A 21,470-nucleotide genomic window follows, 5' to 3' on the forward strand; every position below is an offset into this window, starting at 1 on the left:
TTTGCGGTTTTGGCCATTTTAGACTGATATTATGGATCCACATGATACAATCCTTCCTAAGCAGGATGATTTGATTAGATTCCACCATGTGGTTGACAAAAGCTCATAAGTCGACAAATGAATAAAACTTTATGTTCCACACCGTACAATCCTCATGTGATTTTTTCTTTTCTTGGTGAAAACTCAGATTTTTTTTTTTTTTGGTAGAGTAAATGCTTAGATATGGAAATTAAAAATGTAAAGGATCATTCAGAACCATAGTTAGTAAGTTCAGGGATAGCAATAATACGGGAATGGATACGTATAACAATTAAATATATCATATAGTAATAATACGTTTCAAAAATTTAGTACAATAAAACACGTACAACAATGATACGATACGTGTTTAAAACTCGTTTAATATGATTGTTCTGTAAAAATCCGGGAGCAAAAATGATTGTTTGAAACTAAATTCTAATCTACCATGCTTTTATGGACACTAAAATCCAATCTGATTTTCCAATTTGAAATCATTTCTCATTCTTTTGAATTTTTACATTTAATATTAATTAAATTTAACCCCTAAAAAGGGTATTATAGAAAGAACTAAAAGGAGAATCAAACCTCATCTCGTCTCGTGACTGTTACATGTTCTCTTTTTCTTCTTGGTACAAAAACAAGGTTCAAGAAGATGGAGAATAAGTGTTTGCAATCTTTCATCCCAGAGATGCGCTTGGATTTTCTTGAATTTCGCATGGGGGTACAATCTAAGACTAGTCACGGATCAATTTTAGGGCTCAAGAATCTCCTTTCTTCAACTCCTTTGATTTCTCAGATGCATTATTGTAAGAACAGTGGGAGGAGAACACGTGTGTCATTTCCCTCTTTCTAGTTCTTCACATTGTCCAGCTACAACTATGTTTGTAAATAATTGTCAGTCCAATTCAAATGTCGATTGTATGCTAAATTTCCTAGAAAGGTTTTCATTTCAACCCCTTTTGGAGAAATCCCGCCCTTGGCCATCTTTATCCATGTGAGTCATCTCTTTTGAATCTTTTTTGCTTCTCGTTAAATTTATTTGTAGATACAATTGCCCTCGATTGGATTTTCAACTACCAATGGGAAGAGAAACGGAGAAGTGGAAGGTTGATTGGGTTTTCAACAATCGATGGGAAGAAAAATGGAGAAGAGAATGAGAGCAAGGGGTATTGATGTCTTACCCATCACCCTCGGTCGTTAGGCGCCAAGAATGGAGATGGAGGAGAAGGGGTCACTAGGGCAAGGGTTCCTCATTTTTTTTGTTAACTTAGATGAGGGAAGAAGGAGAGTTATAGTTTCAATCGATTAGGGTTCCTGATAGAAGACAAGGGTCGGGAATTGGGATTTTGCCCATTTTGGTTAATCTCATTTTTTTAACCCAAAAGTTTTATTGACTATGTAAATGTATTATATGAGTATTATTCATGTATAATATAATTATCTTTAAAATACGCATATAGAACTATTTAAATCCATACGAAAGGAATTAGAACTATTTAAATCCATACAAGTGGAATTTAATCTAGATTCTAGACTGCCGGCCGTGGATGCAACTTTATCTCCTCAATCAAAGCTGTCAAGTCGTTATAAGAGGACCCACCTTCTTCAACAGCTCTTCTCGCCATCTCTTTGAGCTCCATAGCTCGAGTCCTCATTCGCTCTGCTTCTTCTCCACCACCCATCAACTGCTCCACAGCCTTCTCTATGTCCTCTCTCTTCACTATTGCCTTTTCCCCTCCCACAAATCCACTCCATTCATTAACCCCTGCACTCACTCCTACCCTCAGCACTTGGGTTACCAGCTTCTCATTATAGAACTGCTCTGCAAATAAAGGCCAAGTGATCATGGGCACCCCTGCACTCACGCTTTCAAGCGTCGAGTTCCATCCACAATGGGTCATGAACCCTCCCACGGCCGGATGATCCAGGATCAAAACCTGAGGTGCCCAATCCCTTATTAACAGACCTCTCCCTTTAATCCTCTCTTCAAACCCATCTGACATCCACCTCTGCTCAATCTCATCGTTCGATTTCACAACCCAAATGAATGAGTACCCAGAAGACTCAAGGCCAATAGCAATCTCAAACAGCTGAGAAGCAGTGAAACTGGCAACGCTACCGAAGCTCAAGTAGAGCACCGAATTTGGTTTCTTTGAATCGAGCCAACTAAGGCACGCGTGATTGACAATGGAAGCTTTGTTACCCCTCTGAGCTTTATCTACAATGTCCCTGTTGCGGAGTGAAACAGGGCCTATGTGCCATGCCTTCCTTCCTATGACATTCCTGTAGTAATCCGCATAACCAGGCTCCAACTCATAGAAGCTGTTCACTAATACTCCATAGGTCTTTTCCTCTGATTCTCTGGCGCGTTGAAGCAAATTGGCTAGCTCACTTGATGTTTTTGAGAGGTCTGGCAACTGGTACCTCCTCAGCTCTATCTGGTCAGGAAGACCTACCACAGTGAAGGTTTCAATGTTCTCATGAGGTGGATATCGTCTCAAGTAGTCCAAGAGGCAGAGAGAGAAGAAACTGGTACCATGAAAGATGAGTCTGGGTATCCCAAGCTTGGCAGCGATGTCTGTAGCCCAGGGGAAGAACATATCAGCAACGAGGCAATGAGGGCTATGTGTTTGAAGAAGTTCCTCTAAGGGTTTTTGGAGCAAGTCTAGAGCCTTGAAGAATTTGGGAGCCATGTCAGAGAAATTATCCAAGGAACTTAAGTTCTCGCAGCCTTGGGGTAAACCGACCTCTTCTGAAGGGAATGGAATGAGCTGAACAGAGATGTCTAGACCCAACTGGTTATCACGTTCGATGGTGTTGGAGAAGAGGGGTGCGTTGAGGGGAGTAGTAATTATGGTCACCTTAATGCCACGGCTAGCGAATAGCCTGGCCATGTCTATGATTGGGAGCAAATGGCCTTGAGCCATGAGGGGGAAGAAGAAGGCATGAAGCTGATGTGGTTCAGAACCCATTGGCGACTAGTTTAGCTAGATACTTTAAGAAAGAAGTGGAGAACTGGTGTCTTTCTGAACTACGTTCCTATAACTGCTTCAACCCAATGTCAGGTTCACAACTATATATAAAAAACGGAGCAAGGAAGTGAGGTTTCTGATTGGAGGTAGAAGAAACTAACCTGGCTACCACAATGAAAGGGAGTTGGTATTTCATTTCTATTCTTCCTTTGGAATCTTCTCTCTCTAGAAGTCAGTCTCCTTTCGTTGATGCAAACAGCTCTTTAGGTTTATCTTCATTAAGACTAGGGAATCTTCCACATGTTCTTTAAAGTTGAATGCGAAATAATTACATAAGCACATGCGTCATTCATGGCTTGTCTTATGGTTTTATCCACGACGACTGTACTTTGTGGTCGTAGTACCCTAAACATTTGACCAGCGACCGCACCTCACCTCTAGTTTTGGTGGCTCATATTGTCACTTATTTAGAATTATGCTCTTTTTGCTTTTCTTAGGGAGAAAAATCCAATAGCTTCGGTTGCCACAATGGAAAATCTTTAGATCTTTTTGACAACACATGGATTTGTGATGATTTTCATTGATTTGTGTGAAGCACATTGATTACATATATAATATATAATAGTGGAAGCATGACTTGCTATACATAGATGAACATTACATGGAAACATTCCATGTATACAAGATTCAGGAGGTCCTAATGATGTAATTTTGTTTCAACCTACTTTTCCCTCTCCAGCCCTGAGTCTGACTCCCCATCTCCCTATGTTCATTCACTCTCCCTCATTGTGATGGCAGATTCAGCCCTCGCTCTTGCCTTCATACTCAATCCACCTGTGGTTGATTCGGTCCGCGCAATTGTCTGTACCAGCAGCAAGTATCACCACCCTGACCTCCATTTCATCTTTTAGCAACTGTTCTGAAGTCCAACAGGGCGACTTTGAACATGATACCAGGTCTTCAGATCAGACGAGGGACCTTGGTTGATGGTTTTGACAAATGTATCTATCAGATGCTAATATCGTGACTCAGATCTGTCTATTCAATTTCTCTCCACGCTCTTGATAATGCCTTTGATGGTTCCTTCGTTGTTGATTCACAAAAGCAAATCAGGTCCTCATACGATAATCATTCTCGTACGGACTAATCCACACAAATGGAATCCACCCAAAGAAAAACGACTCTGGATTAGGTCATCGTACAAGAGCCATTCTCGTACGGTGCCTGATCCACACTTGGATTCCACTTAATCTCTCTTTTCTTTCAATTGGTATTCACTTTGACTGGAATCCAAGTATGGACCAGGCACCGTACAAGAATGATTCTCATACAAGGACCTGATTCAGACTCAGGAAAAACTCTGTGATAGATTTCATCAATGTGAATCAGATCATACAAAAATGATTCTCATAAAAGAAATTGATCCATGTGATTGTGTAGCTCAAAAACCAAAATTGAGGAAACCTCCAATCTTGATATGAATCATTACTTCACTAGGACAATTCTTCTATTTCTTCGAATCCATCACAAGTAGCATGATGGCCAACTTGAGATACCCCAAGTATTTAAATAGTAATCATAAGGAAATTATGTATTTTTACAGGAATTTCTCACTTTCCATTGTGAAACGACACTTGAGAGGATAGTGATGGTGCTAAGGTAAGTGGGTGGTAGTTCATTTCTATAACAAGAGTGTGTTAATTTGTGAATTCTTTAGTCTGCAAAATTATATAGGTACTTAACTGTGTTTTGTGAATTGAGCTGAATGTTTGAATAAATATGTTGTTTTTGAGGCATTAATGGCTTGACAGTCCAATGGTTTTTTTTTTTTTTTTGGTGAATGAAAAATATATTAAAGTAGGAAAGAAAAACAAATACAACATACAAAGCCAAATTGGTTAGACCAGTGTGAAAACCCTACCAAGCCCTGAAGAAATGGGCCTCAAACCCCTAAGAGGAGGGGACAAACCCAAAAAGGAGGGGGAGGGGGAAGAAACAGGCCAAAAAAAGGGGGGAGAAAAAAAACAAGCAAAGAAGGGAGGGAGGGATACGATTAAAAAAGGTGGGAGGGGGGGAGAAACAATAAAAAAGAGAATGATACAAGAAAATGGGGGATGGGGGATAGAGGAGAGGAAGGTCCCAAAAAGATGCCTAATCTAAGATGGTAGAGAGAAGAGAGGAAGGTGCCACGAAAAAGTCAGAAACCGATTTCTATTTGTATATGGGCAAACAAAAAAATTATGAAAAATTTTATTCCTCACATCAAGGCTTTCAAAGGAATTCTGACATAGGCAAAAATTAGGGACAAAAATATTTCTATACATAACAAAGTCTTGAGCGGGAACGTCATACCCTGCCCTCAACATGGCACAGGTATGCCGGCAGTGGATACCTCACCGCACCCAGTCAGTCAGTTTTCCCCCAGGATCCTACTCTAGGAGTGTCTACAACACCACATTCACACACTTTTAATCAGAGTTGCAGCAGACAATGTAAGATCAAGTAAAATTACATATTTATCCAGTGCCTCTATGTGATACCTGATACCATATATACAATGATTCACAACATTATGTTCAATAATCTATATATATTACAGTCATCCCATTATATCAAAATATTTAAACAAAAAGAATGTTTCCCATCTGTATTATAAACCGTCAAACCTGTCTCCCACCTATCCAACCATCAACATGTCTCCCACTTGTGTATACCATCTCCCGCTGTAGTCTCAATCCTTAAAAACTGGTTTCTACCACTATCCATATATATGCAAAAAAGAATAACTAAGTAAATTAGTCCTCATAAATGTTGTCCACCATATACATAGTCATCACACTCTCAATCAGGTCCATGACTGAAATCATCATCCCGTACACCAACCAATTGATCCATGGCCATAGCCTCATACTCTGAACTGGTAATCTGTAGGTGACTGCTCTATTCATCTATAGATCAAAGGATATAAGGGTGAGCACTGAAAATGCTCAGTGAGGTGTGGGATAGACAAACACACGCAACCATATGCAATGCATGCTTCACACAGAAAAATGATGCTTATGATTCCATTTATTAAAACTATACAGATTTCCTAATCAATTACTAAGTCTTATCACCTATGGGCATATCGCTATGCAACATATGTGGCATTCCATACCTTGTACGATTGACCTCAAGAATACAAGCTCGTTGTAGGCAGGAGCCAGCCGGTCCCAGTCAGGGCCTCTGTCCCCCAGCTAACCCCTAAATAGTAATCACCTATAATATATATCCACCAAGCATACAGTACGTCTATCTTGTCCACATCCATATCTGATATCATACATCTCATCACAAAAGTGCACTGCTGATCAGGTAGCCACATATATCGGGATTAGTCCGTATCTAACCCCTTACGGATAAGGGGTGTAGCACTTAGGCTGTGATACCTAGCCCAACATTCTATATGATGCACAACCAATCACTCAAATCACATATGCAAACATGGGCACCTGCACATGTCCCATCTTACCTGCCTTACCTTTTACATCTCCATTTCATCAATTTCATCATAATAGAAATCATCAAAATAAAAAATTATGCACATTCACAAACAATATATGCATGATCAACAATTAACACACTAAAAGAAAGGAGGTTAGGGAGGCACCCACTCACTCTGAAAATCTGAAATAATCAACTCCAGTACTGAATAAGCTCCCACACGTCTATTAGGATCTTCTAAAATCATAAATTAATACACAAATAAATTAAAATAAATTTAAATCCATTCATTCCCCAATAGGGTCATCTATCTCCCCTATAGGCCCTACAAGTCCCTTTATAAAACAACTAGTCTCTATTAAAAACTGAGGGCAAGCTGGTCTCTAGAAGCCTAACCAGCTGGAGACTTTGGACCAACCAGCTGCCCTGATGTCTCCCACCGGTTGCCCTTTATCTGTAGAATTTTGATTCTTCCAGTTCTCTGTAGAATTTCAACTCTGTTTTTGGTCTAAGCTTCTCTATTTAAGGTCTTCATTCCCATAACAGCAGTATAGTGCTTTGATTCATACTAGTTACTAGTCCATTCATAATCCCCATTTTAATTTCTTGATTATACATATGAAATCCAGCATAAATTTTAGATTTTTCCTCAAATTGAACCACATGCTTACATAAGATCATGAATTAAGGTGGGATGTCAAAATTCAACTTCTAATTTGATGATCAAACCTAAAATTAGGCATGCATGCATGTAATCTACAATCAATTTCACCTTGCATGTGAATCTTGAACCTTAAAACAATAAAATTGAAATGGGTTTTCACCTTCTTCACATGAAATTTTTTGTTTTAAGAATTTCAGTGAGAATCTTCACATTTTAGTCCTAATAGGCCATGAGCATGCAACCCATCACTGAAATTTTAAGTTCCTTTCAATTAATTCCATCAAGAACAATAAATTGAACTCCCTAAGAGCACATGTTTGCTGAGATTTCCAAACTTTCACCCCTTCCTTTTGTTTCAGCCAAATCAGCCCAAACCAATTTCCAACTTCTTCTTCTTCTTTCTCTTTTCTTTCTCTTGCTATCCAAGTGAGAAAAATGTGGCTAATATGGTTGGTGGTGGCCTTTTATAGCCCCACTTCATTAATGGAATGTTTCACTCACTTATACATAATATATATATATATATATATATTATATGTATAACTATATTACTTGTTTATGTCATATTATGAACATATATATAATTTACTATATACTTAACTTTAAATCATATAATATTATTATAAACTATTGTTTAACTTATTTTATCATAACAAACTCATAAAAATAGGTCTAAATGTCAAATTACAAAAGTGGAACCCATAATAGTAAAAAATGACCATTCTATCCAGCTGACAGGCCTGCCTGTCTTGTCCAGAACTCTCTAGTTGGTTGAGCTAGGTTTGTTCCCTCTTGATCCTGTTTAATCCCTTATCATTACCAACCCTTATTAAAGGTTAATGTCTGCCTATTGGCCCACTTTTCTTGCTGATTCTTCCAACACTATTGGCAGAAGGCACAAGTACATGTTGGGTCATTCTTCCCTTCTTGGCATTCTACTGCTGCCAGTAATGCAAGTGTTGGTCTCTCTAGCCTATTACTCTTTCCTGTGCACAATTTAATGTAAGAGGTGAGATTTGGGGTGTTACAATTTCCCCCCTCTTTATAAAAAATTTCATCCTTGAAATTTGCAACAATTAGCTGGTAAACCAAAATGTTCTGGGTACTTCTCCTTCACTTCATCTTCCCTCCCCTAAGAAGTTTCTTGCTTCGGATGGTTCTTCCACTTGATCTTCACATATGGAATAGTTCGACTCCGAAGTTGTTATTCTTTTCTTTCAAAGATTCCTTTAGGTTGATTTTCATAACTCAAATCATCATCCAACTTCAAAGGTTCCATAGCAGGCAATACATATAAAGGATCAGGAATGTATTTCTTCAACATAGAAACATGGAATACATTATGAAATCTGTCTAGCTCTGGAGGTAATGCCAATCTATAGGCTATCTTGCCAATCTGATCCAGAATTTTAAAGGGGCCTAGATATCTTGGGCTTAATTTACCTCTCTTTTCAAATCTCTTGATGCTTTTGATTGGTGAAATCTTCAAAAATACTTTTTCACCCACTTGAAACTCTAAAGGCTTCCTTCTGTTATCCGCATAACTTTTCTGCCTGGATTGAGCTGTCTTAATTCTTTACCTAATCATATCTATCTTCTCACAGGTAGTCTACACCAACTCAGGTCCCAAAAGTCCTCTTTCTCCCACTTCATCCCAATATAATGGGGTTCTACACTTCTTCCCATACAGAGCTTCAAATGGAGACATACCAGTAGTTGATTGATAACTATTATTATATGCAAATCTAACTAATGGTATATGTTTATCCCAACTATAGCTCATATCTATAGCACAAGCCCTTAACATGTCTTCTAATGTTTGAATTATTCTTTCTATCTGTCCAAATGTCTGAGGATGAAATGTTGTGATAAATTTCAGTTTAGTTCTCATTACTTTCTGTATACTTTCTTAAAATTTAGAAGTAAAGCGGGAATCACGAAAAAAACAATATTAATAGTCACACCATGATATTTCACTATATTATCAATATATAAGTGTGTAAACTTCTCCATAGAGTAAGATATCTTCATAGGTATAAAATGTGCTACTTTGGTCAATCTATCAACAATCACCCATACAGCGTCATTCCCTCTTCTGGTTCAAGATAATCATGTCACAGAATCCAGAGTGACATGTTCCCAATTCCATTCTGGTACTGAGAGAGGTTGTAATAACTTAAGTGGCCTTTGCCTCAATGCTTTCACTAATTGACAATTCATGCATTTTACCACATGTTCAGCTACATCAGTCTTCATACCATGCCACCAGTATGTTTTCTTCAGATCTCTATACATTTTTGTACTTCCAGAATGTACAGAGTAAGGGGTGTTGTGTGCTTCATTCAAAATCAACTCTATCAATTTGCTTCCCTTGAAAGACGCAATCTATCATTGAACCACAAAATTTCATCTTTCACTATGAACCTCAAACCCTTCTGTCTTCCATCATTGATAGCATTTATGGTTTTCCTCAATACATCATCTTTAGATTGGGCTTCTTCAGTCTGTTCGAATAAAAAAGACTTAATAGTAAGTGTGGCAAGTGTTATATCTTCAGGTGTCTCCACTCCCACAATTACTTCTAAATCAAATTCTCTTGCTTCATCAATCAACATAGGGTTTGCAATAATTGCAGCTAATGTTGTAACTTTGTGTTTCCAACTGAGAGCATCTGCTACCACATTAACCTTCTCTGGATGATAATGGATAGTGCAGTCATAGTCTTTCAATAATTTCAGCCATTTTCTTTGCCTCATATTTAGATCCTTCTGAGTGAAAAGATATTTAAGGCTCTTGTGGTCACTATAAATTTCACGAATTTCACCATACAAATAGTGATGTCAAATCTTCAATGCGAAAATGACTGCTGTCAATTCCAGGTCATGAATAGGATAATTTTTTTTATAATCTCTCAATTTTCGAGAAGCATAAGCAATTACCCTTCCATTCTGTATCAACACACATCCTAAACCTTGTTTGGATGGATCACTATATACCATCAAACCTAATGTACCATCTGGTATAGCAAGGACTGGAGCTGTCACCTATCGGCTCTTTAATTCCTGAAAATTACTTTCACATTCTTTAGTCCAATCAAATTGGACTCCTTTTCTAGTCAACCGAGTCATAGGGGTAGATATCCAAGTAAAATTCTCAATAAATCTCCTGTAGTAACCTGTTAATCCCAAAAAACTATGAATCTCGCTAACCGTCTTTGGAGACTTCCAGTCTAATACTGCTTTCACCTTTCTAGGATCAACTTCAATACCTCTGGCAGAAACAATATGCCCTAAGAAATTCACTTGTCATAACCAAAATTCACATTTGCTAAACTTAGCATACAATTGTTTCTTTCTCAATCTCTGTAATACTGACCTCAAGTGAATTGCATAATCTTCTCTACTCTTGGAATAAATCAAGATATCATCTATAAATACTATCACATACTGATCCAGTATGTCATAAAATACTCTATTCATCAATCCCAATAAAGCTTCTGGTGCATTGGTCAATCCAAATGGCATTACAACAAATTCATAATGACCATATCTTATATTGAATGTTGTCTTCTGGATATCACTTTCCTTAATCTTCAACTAGTGATACCCTGACCTCAAATTAATCTTGGAGAATGTACTGACTCCTTGTAATTGATCAAATAAATCATCAATGCGGGGAAGTGGATACCGGTTCTTAATTTTCAACTTGTTCAATTTTCGGTAATCAATACACATCCATAAAATCCTGTCCTTCTTCTTCACAAACAAGACTAGAACTCCTCAAGGTGATACACTGGGTCTAATAAAACCCTTCTTCAACAAATCCTGCAATTGTTCCTTCAAGTCCTTCAATTTAGCAGGAATCATCCTATAGGATGCCTTTGACATAGGTGTTGCCCCAAGTATCAAGTCAATACAGAATTCAGTCTCCCTATATGGGAGCACACCACGTAAATCCTCTGAAAATACATCTAGAAATTCTCTTACTACTTCTAGTTCTTCTAAGGTTGCAATCTTCCTTGTAATATCTTGGACACATGCCAAGTACGCTTCACATCCTTCCTCCAACAATTTCTGTACTTAGATAGCAAAAATTAACACCTTCCTAGTTTCTGTTCTGTGTCACTAAAATACAAACTCATCTCCATTTCTAGGTATAAACAATATTTTCTTTTCAGCACAGAGCATACAAGCTCTATATGCAGATAGCCAATCTATACCTAGGATAAATCAAAATCCTTCATATCTATACAAATCGAATGAGATATCATATCTCGCCTACATATCCGAATAATAAAAGGCTCATACACATTCTCTAAGTCTACAATAAATCCTATAGGTGTACTGATCATCAACTAATAAGCTAACTTCTTAGGTTTCACACCCAGCCTTGGAACAAAATTAGAAGATACAAATGAATGAGATGCACCAGAATTACATAATACATATGCTAGTATATTAGAAACAAGCATTGTACCTATTACTACTCCAGATGCAACCTCAACTTCCTTAGCTGTTAATGCAAAGACCTTCCCAGATGCTTGTGACTTCTTGGTGGGTGCAGAAGAGGAAGAAGCCACACTCTCTTCACTTGGTTTCCTCTTAGGAGAAAAACTTGTAAGTGCCCTGGCTGCTGGTACACATAACATCTCACAGTAATAGGCTGAGCAGTAGAAACTATTGGCTGAGACTGTGCTGACTGTGACTGGGTAGAAGCTCGACTAGCCTTTGTCTGTCTGGGTACTGTAGTAGAAGAAGAAGCTCCTCTTCTAAACCTTCCAAACTGTCTTCTTGTATTACCTGTCCTGGCTCTTCTTGCTGCCTAAATCTGATAGCATTCCCTCTACTTATCTTCAATAGATTTAGCAATCTGAACCACATCAACATAGTTCTAGAGCCGATGTGCTACTAACATAGCTCCAATGCTAGACCTCAAACCCTTCTCAAATTTCCTTGCCTTTGCACTTTCATTCTTCATATGTTCTGGGGAAAAATAATACAAATCCTCAAATTGCTGTTGATACTCCAACATTGACTTAGGTCCTTGAACCAAAGCCATGAATTTCAACTCCTTCCTGTCTCTCACACTGATAGGGAAATATTTCCCATAAAATGCCTCTATAAACTGATCCCAGGTGGGACATGGATGCATGGCTAATAGTATAGGTCTGGTAGCCTTCCACTAGGCGTGGGCTTCATTCTCTGCAGTTGATAGGTAGCACACATAATCTTTTTCTCATCACTGCAACCTAATACTGCCAATGCCTTTTCAACTCCTTCCACCTATCTTGATGGTGCTAATGGGTCAGAACTCACACCATTGAAGTATGGAGGCATATATTTTTGAAATTTCTCCATCAACTTACTCATATCAGTCCACATGTGTACTGCTAGTGGGTTCTTTAAGCCTTAATGTCCTGCCTTTGTATCTAAATCTGGTACAACCTAAGTTGCTTACCCACCTATAGTATGTGGTGCTACTGGAATCCATGGCTTAACTTGAGGTACTGAAACTTTAGGAACTAGAGGAGGTGGTGCCATTGGTGTAGGTGGAACTGGTATTCCCCTAGCATGCATTGTTGTAGCCAATTCCTCAATAATTATATTTTGTTGTCAAGTTTGTTGCAACCCTTGCTGTATTCCTTGGACCATATTGGTCACCAGAATGGTCATATCCTGTGCTGTAAGCATTGGAGATACAGAAGGTGACATAGATGTTATCTCTGCAGGAGCAGCAGCATGAACTAATTCTTGTGTTCCTAATACCGACTCACTTTCCCTCTCATCACTCACAGACACCACAAGGTGAGCTCTAGTAGTAGGCCAACCCCCTTTCCAATGTCTTGGTCCTTGTTGAGGTTGAGCTCGTTTTGGAGGCTTATTGGGAATTTCTTAAATATCATAGCGTATAAATTCCCAATGCTCAACACATATATAATTTCAACAAGGATGAGTAATGTAGCAAATTCAGCATATACAACATTCCTTAGATGTATTCAGAAGTGACCATCTATATCCTAATTAAGTTTTAACTATACACATCAGATTTCACCACAAATAGGATTTTATCTTGAAAATTTTATTTCTTTGCTTCCTATTGCACTGGACGATTCCTATAGTTTTGTGGTTTGTCAAACATCTTTCTTGGAGTTTACTCTGATACCACCCAAACTGGCACACCCTACCCTCAACATGGCACGGGTATGACGGCACTGGATATCTTGCCGCACCGAGTCAACCTGTTTTCCTCTAGGATCCTACTCTAGGAGTGTCTACAACACCACATTCACATACTTTAATCAAAGTGCAGCAAATAATATAAGATCAAGTAAAATTTCATATTCATCCAGTGCCTCTATGTGATACCTAATACCATATATACAATGATTCACAACATTATGTTCAATAATCCATATATATTATAGTCATCCCATTATATCAAAATATTTACACAAAAAGAATGTTTCTCATCTGTACTATAAACCGTCAAACCTGTCTCCCAGCTACCCAACCATCAATATGTCTCCCACCTGTAGTCTCAATCCTTAATTGGTTTCTACCACTATCCATATATATATATATATATATATATATATACGCAAAAGAATAACTAAGTACATTAGTCCTCATAAATGTTGTCCGCCATATACACAGTCATCACACTTGTAATCACGTCCATGGCTGAAATCATCATCTTGTACACCAGCCAACTGGTCCATGGCCATAACCTCAAACTCTGAACTGGTAATCTATAGGTGACTGCTCTCTTCATCTATAGATTAAAGGGTATGGGGGTGAACATTGAAAATGTTCAGTGAGGGGTGGTATAGACAAACACGCGCAACCATATGCAATACATACTCAACAAAGAAAAATGTTGCTCATGATTCCATTTATTAAAACTATACAGATTTCCTAATCCATTACTATGTCTCATCACCTATGGGTATAGTTCTATGCAACGTAGGTGGTAATCCTTACCCTATACATTAGGCCTCAAGAATACAAGCTCGTTGTAGGTAGGAGCCAGCCGGTCCCATTCAGAGCCTCGGTCCCTCGACTAACCCCTAAATAGTAACCCCGTATAATATATATCCACAAGGTATACAGTACATCGTACCCTATCCAAATCCATATCTGATATCACACATCTCATCATAAAAGTGCATTGTTGATCAGGCAGCCACATATATCGGGATTAGTCCATACCTAACCCCCTATGGACAAGGAGTGTAGCTGTAATACCCTGCTTCTTAAACCCGGTCTGATTTCACGGTTGAACCGGTTTAACCGTGCAGGAACCGAACCAGAGGGAGTTAGAGCGGGTTCCTTATGGGCTATGATGGCAAGGGTGACCTTAAACACCGGCTGGCCCGACAAGTCCGAGCCAGTTCCAGAAGAGATGGGAGTGCCCAAGCCGTGTACATGCACCTACCATAGGGCCATGTACGGATAAAGCAGGTATTATAGCCGTATTTTAAGGTATATACGTATGCTACATCGTATGCCAGGGGTGGGGTTCGCGTCGAGGCCCGAACTCTGTCAAAATCCTAAGTTTTGGCCTCAGGTGGGCGGACAGGTGGGTGCACCCACCCACCTGAGTGACCCATCAATGTGCACTATTCACTTATTTAGGAACTTTATATATAGTATTTATGACTTTATTTTCTTTTCATTTATGACACCCGTACGTTGGTGAGAAGAGTAAAGAGGAGAGAGAAAAGAAAGGGAAGAAGAAAGGAAGAGAAGGAAGAGGAAGAAAAGAGGGATTTCAGCGGCGCCAAAGCTTGATCTTCCCATTCCGGCGCCGGAAGAGTGATCTTCAACTCTAGATCTACATTTGGAAGTAAGCAAAGTCGGGATCTTTGAACATTCACCATACCCAAGCTTTAAACCCTTGATTCGAGTAGGGTTTCTTGAGATCTTGTAAATCCCCTTTGAAATGATGAATCTAAGGTTTAATAAATGATTTGTGTGTTGATCTTGAAGGATTTGAAGAGGTATTGACAAGGTGGAAGAAGCATTGTGGGTTTGAAGTGATTTGGAGGGTTTGAAGTCGTTCTTGAGCAAAGAAGGTAAGATGGTTTCCCATCACTTGAATCTAACCTAGAACTAGGTTAGAGCCATCCTATAAGACTTGAAAGTGTGAAGAATGGGTTGGAAAAGCCCCCATTTGATTCCCCAAAGAATGGAGGAAGTTGGGAAGAAACAGCAGTTTTCCCGTCAAGACCGGTGGGCCATCCTACCCGCCTGTGGGCACCCACCTGAGAGGGCAGGGGGGCTTCGAGCACAATCGGCGGGCCCAACCGACGGGCCACCCTACCCGTCGGTCTTAGCAGGGGCCCCTGGCCCAACCGGTGGGTGCGGGCCCAATCGGCGGGCCCCTACCCGCCGGTCCAAACCGGTGGGTAGGACCGGTGGGCCAGACAGCCCACCTGTCTGACCCATCCGTGTGGCCCCGAAGGTGATTCTTACATCCGATTGGACCCAAATCGGACGTGTGACCTTCTTTTAACGTTCTAAACATGATTTTGTCATCGAATCTCGTTAATTTTGATTCCAAAATGGTGAAGTACTAACCCCGCTCAATTATGTTAGGTTCACCAAATCCCACCCGATTCACACCTGATCTCACCCGTACCGAACGAGAATCCTTGTATACTACAAGTAAGTGGGGAGAGGACGTTTGGCCTTGTTTCAAGGCATTGTTTGGCATTCATTTAATTATATCTAGTCTAGTCATGCCATCATGAATATGCTATGTAGATTAGTCATTCCTCACATTGTTATGCATGTGTGCTATGTTTACTTTCTAAATGCCAATTGAATGAGATGTTTATATGTTGAATGTGGACATCATGGTGCATGATGCATTGATAGACTAGATGCCATAGTCGGCTTGGAAACGAGTGCATTGGTGGCCCGTGGAATGGGACACGGAGGCACTATGCAATCGTACTATTGTCATATAGGAGCATGCGGTATTAGGATTTTCACCATCCCGTGCTACGACCCTTCCCAATAGGGGTTAAGGTGTTGGGTTATCATTTGGGGGGAAGCAGTGGTCGTGGTCGTGGTCGTGGTCGCGGTCGTCGGGTCACTGTGGCGGTTAGACATAATGCCTGACAGGTCATGTAGGACAGTCGGTAACCCCGGTTGTACATTCAAGAGGGCCAATCGTACTGCTTTTAAATTACTGGAGTCAGCACCTTTATTTTCAGTCATTTACATTTCTGTTGAGAGCCGGTGGACGACATTGTCTTTACTTTTCGGAGTACTCACGGTGGGCCTTCTCCGACAGCCCTATGGGCGTATCGCAGGAGGGAGTTCGCGGCTCGTACCTGGAGTATACGCGCACTGTGGTTGTAGTAGCACTAAAACCAAGGACTTAGTAATGTTGCTTAGGTAGATGTGATTTAAAATGTATAGCATGGCATGTAGTGCATATGATGTGTTTTGATGTGTGGACTGCTGTGTGGTCCATCTTACCACTTACTGAGCTAGTGAGCTCATCCCACGTGTACACCCCTTTTTAGATGATTTTGCAGGTCATACATCTGAGGAGCATGGGGTGGGTCCCACAGTCGAGTTTCTTGAAGAGGACTGGTGGACCCCTGAGGAGTTAGGGCACAGCGCCGACTGCTCATGCGAGAGTTGTGCTGCGGGACAGCAGTTCTGAGGCCGAGCTGAGCTCCACCTTTGAGGCCATGCTGAGCTCAACCCTTGATGCCGAGCTGAGCTCTAGCCTTGTTGCCGAGCCGAGCTGTGTACTTTGATTTTTTTTGATGATTTTCTTTATATACTTGATATATGAATTGTATTTTTATTGTGTACTTATCATGCCTTCGGGCCCACATGTATATAATTATTGTATCACAATTCGGGTATCAAGTATTATGGGATTATTCACAGGTAAAACTTTGTCTTTCGCTGATCTGATGAGCTTATATTAGTTGTGTGTATGTTGTGGTGGAATACAGTATCTGATGATCCTGGCAGGTTTGGGTTAACCAGTGTTAACCCGGTCACTGGCCCGGTTCTATGAGAACGGGGTGTGACAACGGTGGTATCAGAGCGTGATGCTCTGCTCCACTAACAGCATACCATTAGAATCCCATAGACTCTATAATAGGGAAATGGGGTTGGATTAATATAAAAGCTTTAAGGAGTTAAAAGCCAATGATAGAAAGTATAAAAATAGTTACATTTAGGGATTACATTCATGGCATACGTGAGTGTAGATAAAAGGTAATTAAGTTAGTGATATAACCTATCGCGTACTAGTTGACGAAATTTCTGCAGCATAACGGTGTAAAATGGGATTTCTAAAAATTTATACACAAACACCTGATAAACAACATATTCAATACAACAAAGATAAAAAGTAATAGGAATCATCACAATCAAACTATATAAGAACTTAACAAATAAAAGCACCACAGAGAAAATCACTATCAAAAGATATTAATCCATCAATAAGTCCAGTTACAGTACAAATACAAGGAATGAGAATAAATGAAGTATACAATAAGGTCTACAAAAAAGAGAAAATGGATAAACAGCTGGTGTGGGCGAGCTAAGCCCTCACTGGTCATCGTCGTCGTCATCAATGATCATCACGTTCATCGGAGGCCTAGAGTTGACGTCGAGGCAGTGGTCGTAATAGTTAAACCTCGCGTTCACCAGTCGTACCGCCCTCCGTAGTCGGCCAATGTCGGCGGACATGGCGTTAGCCGTGGTGCTCAAGTCCTGGCCCAGCTGGAGAAAGGAGTTCTCTAAAGTGGTCTGCCTCTCCAGGATGCTTTCCTCCCTAGAGGCACTCTCGTCCAGCCATCTCAATAACTGAGCTTGGCCATCCTGCAAGGCCCGCATGGAGGACATCATGGCCTCGAAGTCGTATGCGCCACTTCCAGGTGGTGGGGCTCTATGTGGTGAGGCTGCAGCTCTGGAAGAACTAGGACCGGGGCCTCTCGACTCCTGAGGCGCCTCCTCAGGGATGCCACCACCAGCCAGGTCATCCTCCTCGTCCTGAGGAACGTAGTCCTCATCCTCCTCACTGGACTCCTCCTCTATGTGGACATCCTCTATAGGGGCATCCCTCCTACCCCTACCTCTCTGAGCTCCTGCTCTCGGAGATGAATCCATGAGGGTGTGGAGACCCATCCTCAGGAGGTTGCTCCGGTCGAACCTATCAGCCGGAGTCTTCCCCTCCTCGCCGCTCAAGTCCACCCCGAAGAACTCGAAGATCCTAGTGAGGATCCTGCCATAAGGGAATCCTCCATCCTCAGGGTGGGAAGTGTGGTGCTCCATCATCCTGAGAATGATGTAGGGGAGGCACAAGTGCTCGACACCTCCCTCTGCGGCAGTATAGATGCAGAACGTGATGAAAGCCACCATGAAACCCACCTGGTTCCGATGACCTCCTCTGGGGAGCAGGTTGAACTGGACCAACCGGGCAAATAGACGAACCTTGGGGTAGAAGGACGTCTCGGACTCCGGACGGGTGCTACTGCCGCAGATAGTCTCGTAAATGAAGTCTGACGTCTCCAAACTTATGAATGGTCCCAGAGGCTTACTCCTGGGAGGATTGTAGTATCGGTGCCCAGCCGTCGATATACCCAAGATGCTGGCCAAGGTACCCACCGTCAGCTGGATGTCTACCCCTTTCACCAAGTTGCTTATGGTGAACTCCCCGTATGGATAAGACACCTCCAAGTTGCAGTAGAACCGACGGACTAGCTGCTCGTAGCATGGTCGGTCTACATGAAGGATAGAATCCCAGCCCAGTGCTGAGAACCTCTCCTGAAGCCGAGCCTTGTGGAAGTCGTCGACTACCACGGTCTTCTCCATCATCACTGACCTCTTCAGGAAGATCGGCTAGTTGGTTGCTGCCTCTGCACTAAGGAAGTGCTCCTCATCATAGTCTGTAGGGTCAGACCGGGTAGGTCCGGGTCTCCCTGTGCGAGGGGCTGAAGAGCTGGTCTCCGCACTCTTTCGCTTAGAAGCGGTCATCTTACGTCGAACGCCAGAGGAAGATGGTCCTTTGCCGGTGCGAGATGACATCCTGGCAAGAAGAAAAGAAAGTGGGGTAAGTAAAGAAAAGGAAATGACAACAGAAAAAGGGAAGCCCAAAACCTAAATTCTCGCAAAATGGAAAAGGCGACAAGCAGAGAACCTATGGACATGATGCACGGTAGGTGACAACGCAGAGAAACATGCCAAAACAGTAAAATAACAGCAAAGGGCATAAATAACATGAGGGGATTCGATTCCAATGCAAAAAATTCGAACACAATGGAGAACAACCAGAAACCTTAGGACTAAGACGAAATGCCATCGTAGCGGGATCATGAAAGTGCAAAAACATACCCAAATAGACTGTGGAGTTCCATGAATACGAGTATGGGATGAAAATCAAGGAAACCAATACAAAAAAGAGGGGTTTTTCATGGAAATACATGGGGATTCCAAGTATAATGGACAATTCATGAATGTTATAGCATGCTAATCATAAAGCAAGTGTAGTGCATCACAAAGGAATCATCAATTGGAGATAAGGATAAAAAATTTAAGAAATCCCCAAATTTGGAAACCTAGGGCACGATTTGGGGTTTTCTCCAAATGAAGGGATAAAATCCAAATAAACTACAAATGACCACAGTAGAAACATCACAATCACATGGAAATGCTATTCTATGGAAAGAAAGGTGGAAGGAAAGCCTAGATTAAAGCCTACACATGCATTTTACCCCAAAAAGGAAAATTCTGAGAAAAGAGAAGAAGAAACTTACTTGAGGAAAAGGGAGAGTTAAACCTTCGCAAAAGCGTCGAGTTGGTGAGTAGACTCGCGAGTAGAAGCGTCGGGGAGACCTCCAAGATCGCCCAAGGAAGAGAGGAAGAAAGAGAAGAAGGTTGGGGAAGAGACAAGACTAAAAAGGGTCTGTAGGGCCCTGTTCGTGTTTTTACACGGGCAGGACCGGTGGGTCCGACCGGCGGGCCCCTACCCGTCGGTTTGAGGCACTAGGACCGGCGGGCTCGACCGGCGGGCCCCTACCCGCCGATGCAGCCCACCGATTGTGAAAATTGGGAAATTTTGAAAACTTTTTTTTTCCCTTTCCTCCTCCTAGCATAATTATATTGCTTCTTATCATTAATATTATTCCTCTATTAATGTTTTGTGGTCAAATGGGACCATTGACACACATGTTGGGGCATTGGCCCTGTATCTCAGAAATTAAGTTGCGGTTAATTTCAGACTATCATACACTACAATACCTTGTGTGATGGCATATATTTGTGTGCCGAAATCAATTCTGTGGTGTTTAACCAATATGGTGTGTGATATGTTCCAGGTACAGGGATACGATGGTACGTACTAGATCCGGTAGTAATGCCCGAGGTACCTCGCGGGGTCCTCGTCCGGTCGGTCGACCATAAAATCTCAAGAGGTCCCGCTCTGTGGGGCAAACCTCACCTCCACCACTTCCAGAGACCCTTGGTCAAGGTGGGGCACATGGGGACCCACCTATGACTACACTCCCAGACCCTCCACCGGTTATCACACCGGGAGATGTTGCTACTATAATTCAGCAGTCACAACAGGCTTTTCAGCAACAAATGCTTCAACAACAGCAAGCATTTATGATTGCTATTCAGCAACAGTTGGACTTTTCTCAACCGGGTCAACCTCCCCGGGTACTCACTCCACAGGACCCGCCTGTAGGGTTGGGAACGGGACCACAAGTGGGGGGTACACCTCCAATCCCACCATTCGGTGTTCCTCAGTATGGGATGCCTCCTCCATACTCCTACTATCCTGCTTATGCACCTAACTTCCCGGCGACGAGTAATACGTCAAAGGTAGTGGAGTCATTCAAGAAGAACTTACCACCTGTATTCTCTAAGGTGGGGAGTGATCCTCTGGAACCGGACCAATGGATCCAAGAATTAGAGAAGATATTTGAGGTGCTTGAGTGCACGGATGCACAGAAACTCATTTGTGCTGGGTTGTAACTCAAGAAAGAGGCAAATTCTTGGTGGCAAGCCTCCAAGCCCATATTGTTGGCTGCCCATCCAGAACCCACTTGGGAGCAGTTCAAGGAGTTGTTCTTGGACAACCATTATCCGCGCAGCTTCAGAGACCACAAAGAGACTGAATTCATGGCCTTAACTCAAGGAGGTAAGATTGTCCTTGAGTACCAACAACAATTCGAGAGTTTGTTCCATTTTGCCCCGAGGCATATGAGGACAGCTGAAGAGAAGGCAGTACGGTTCCTAAAAGGCCTAAAGGCATCTATTGGGTCTATACTGGAGGTCTTGGATTTGACCGAA

General features: G+C 41.4%; 1 protein-coding gene across 1 annotated transcript; it reads right to left on the minus strand.

The window, feature by feature from the left end:
* Nucleotides 1-1,486: 1,486 nt before the first annotated feature.
* Nucleotides 1,487-3,505, minus strand: LOC122070559 (scopoletin glucosyltransferase-like). Its single transcript, XM_042634741.1, has one exon. It carries the CDS (start codon nt 2,991-2,993, stop codon nt 1,551-1,553), a length of 1,443 nt encoding a protein of 480 aa, XP_042490675.1. The 5' UTR covers nt 2,994-3,505; the 3' UTR covers nt 1,487-1,550.
* Between the last annotated feature and the right edge of the window lie 17,965 nt (nt 3,506-21,470).

This window comes from Macadamia integrifolia, unplaced genomic scaffold (assembly GCF_013358625.1).
Source record: "Macadamia integrifolia cultivar HAES 741 unplaced genomic scaffold, SCU_Mint_v3 scaffold945, whole genome shotgun sequence".
Classification (NCBI taxonomy): Eukaryota; Viridiplantae; Streptophyta; class Magnoliopsida; order Proteales; family Proteaceae; genus Macadamia; species Macadamia integrifolia.

Excerpts from the sequence above, each read along its gene's own strand:
- LOC122070559 (XM_042634741.1), bottom strand. The coding sequence starts at position 2,993 with ATGGGTTCTGAACCACATCAGCTTCATGCCTTCTTCTTCCCCCTCATG.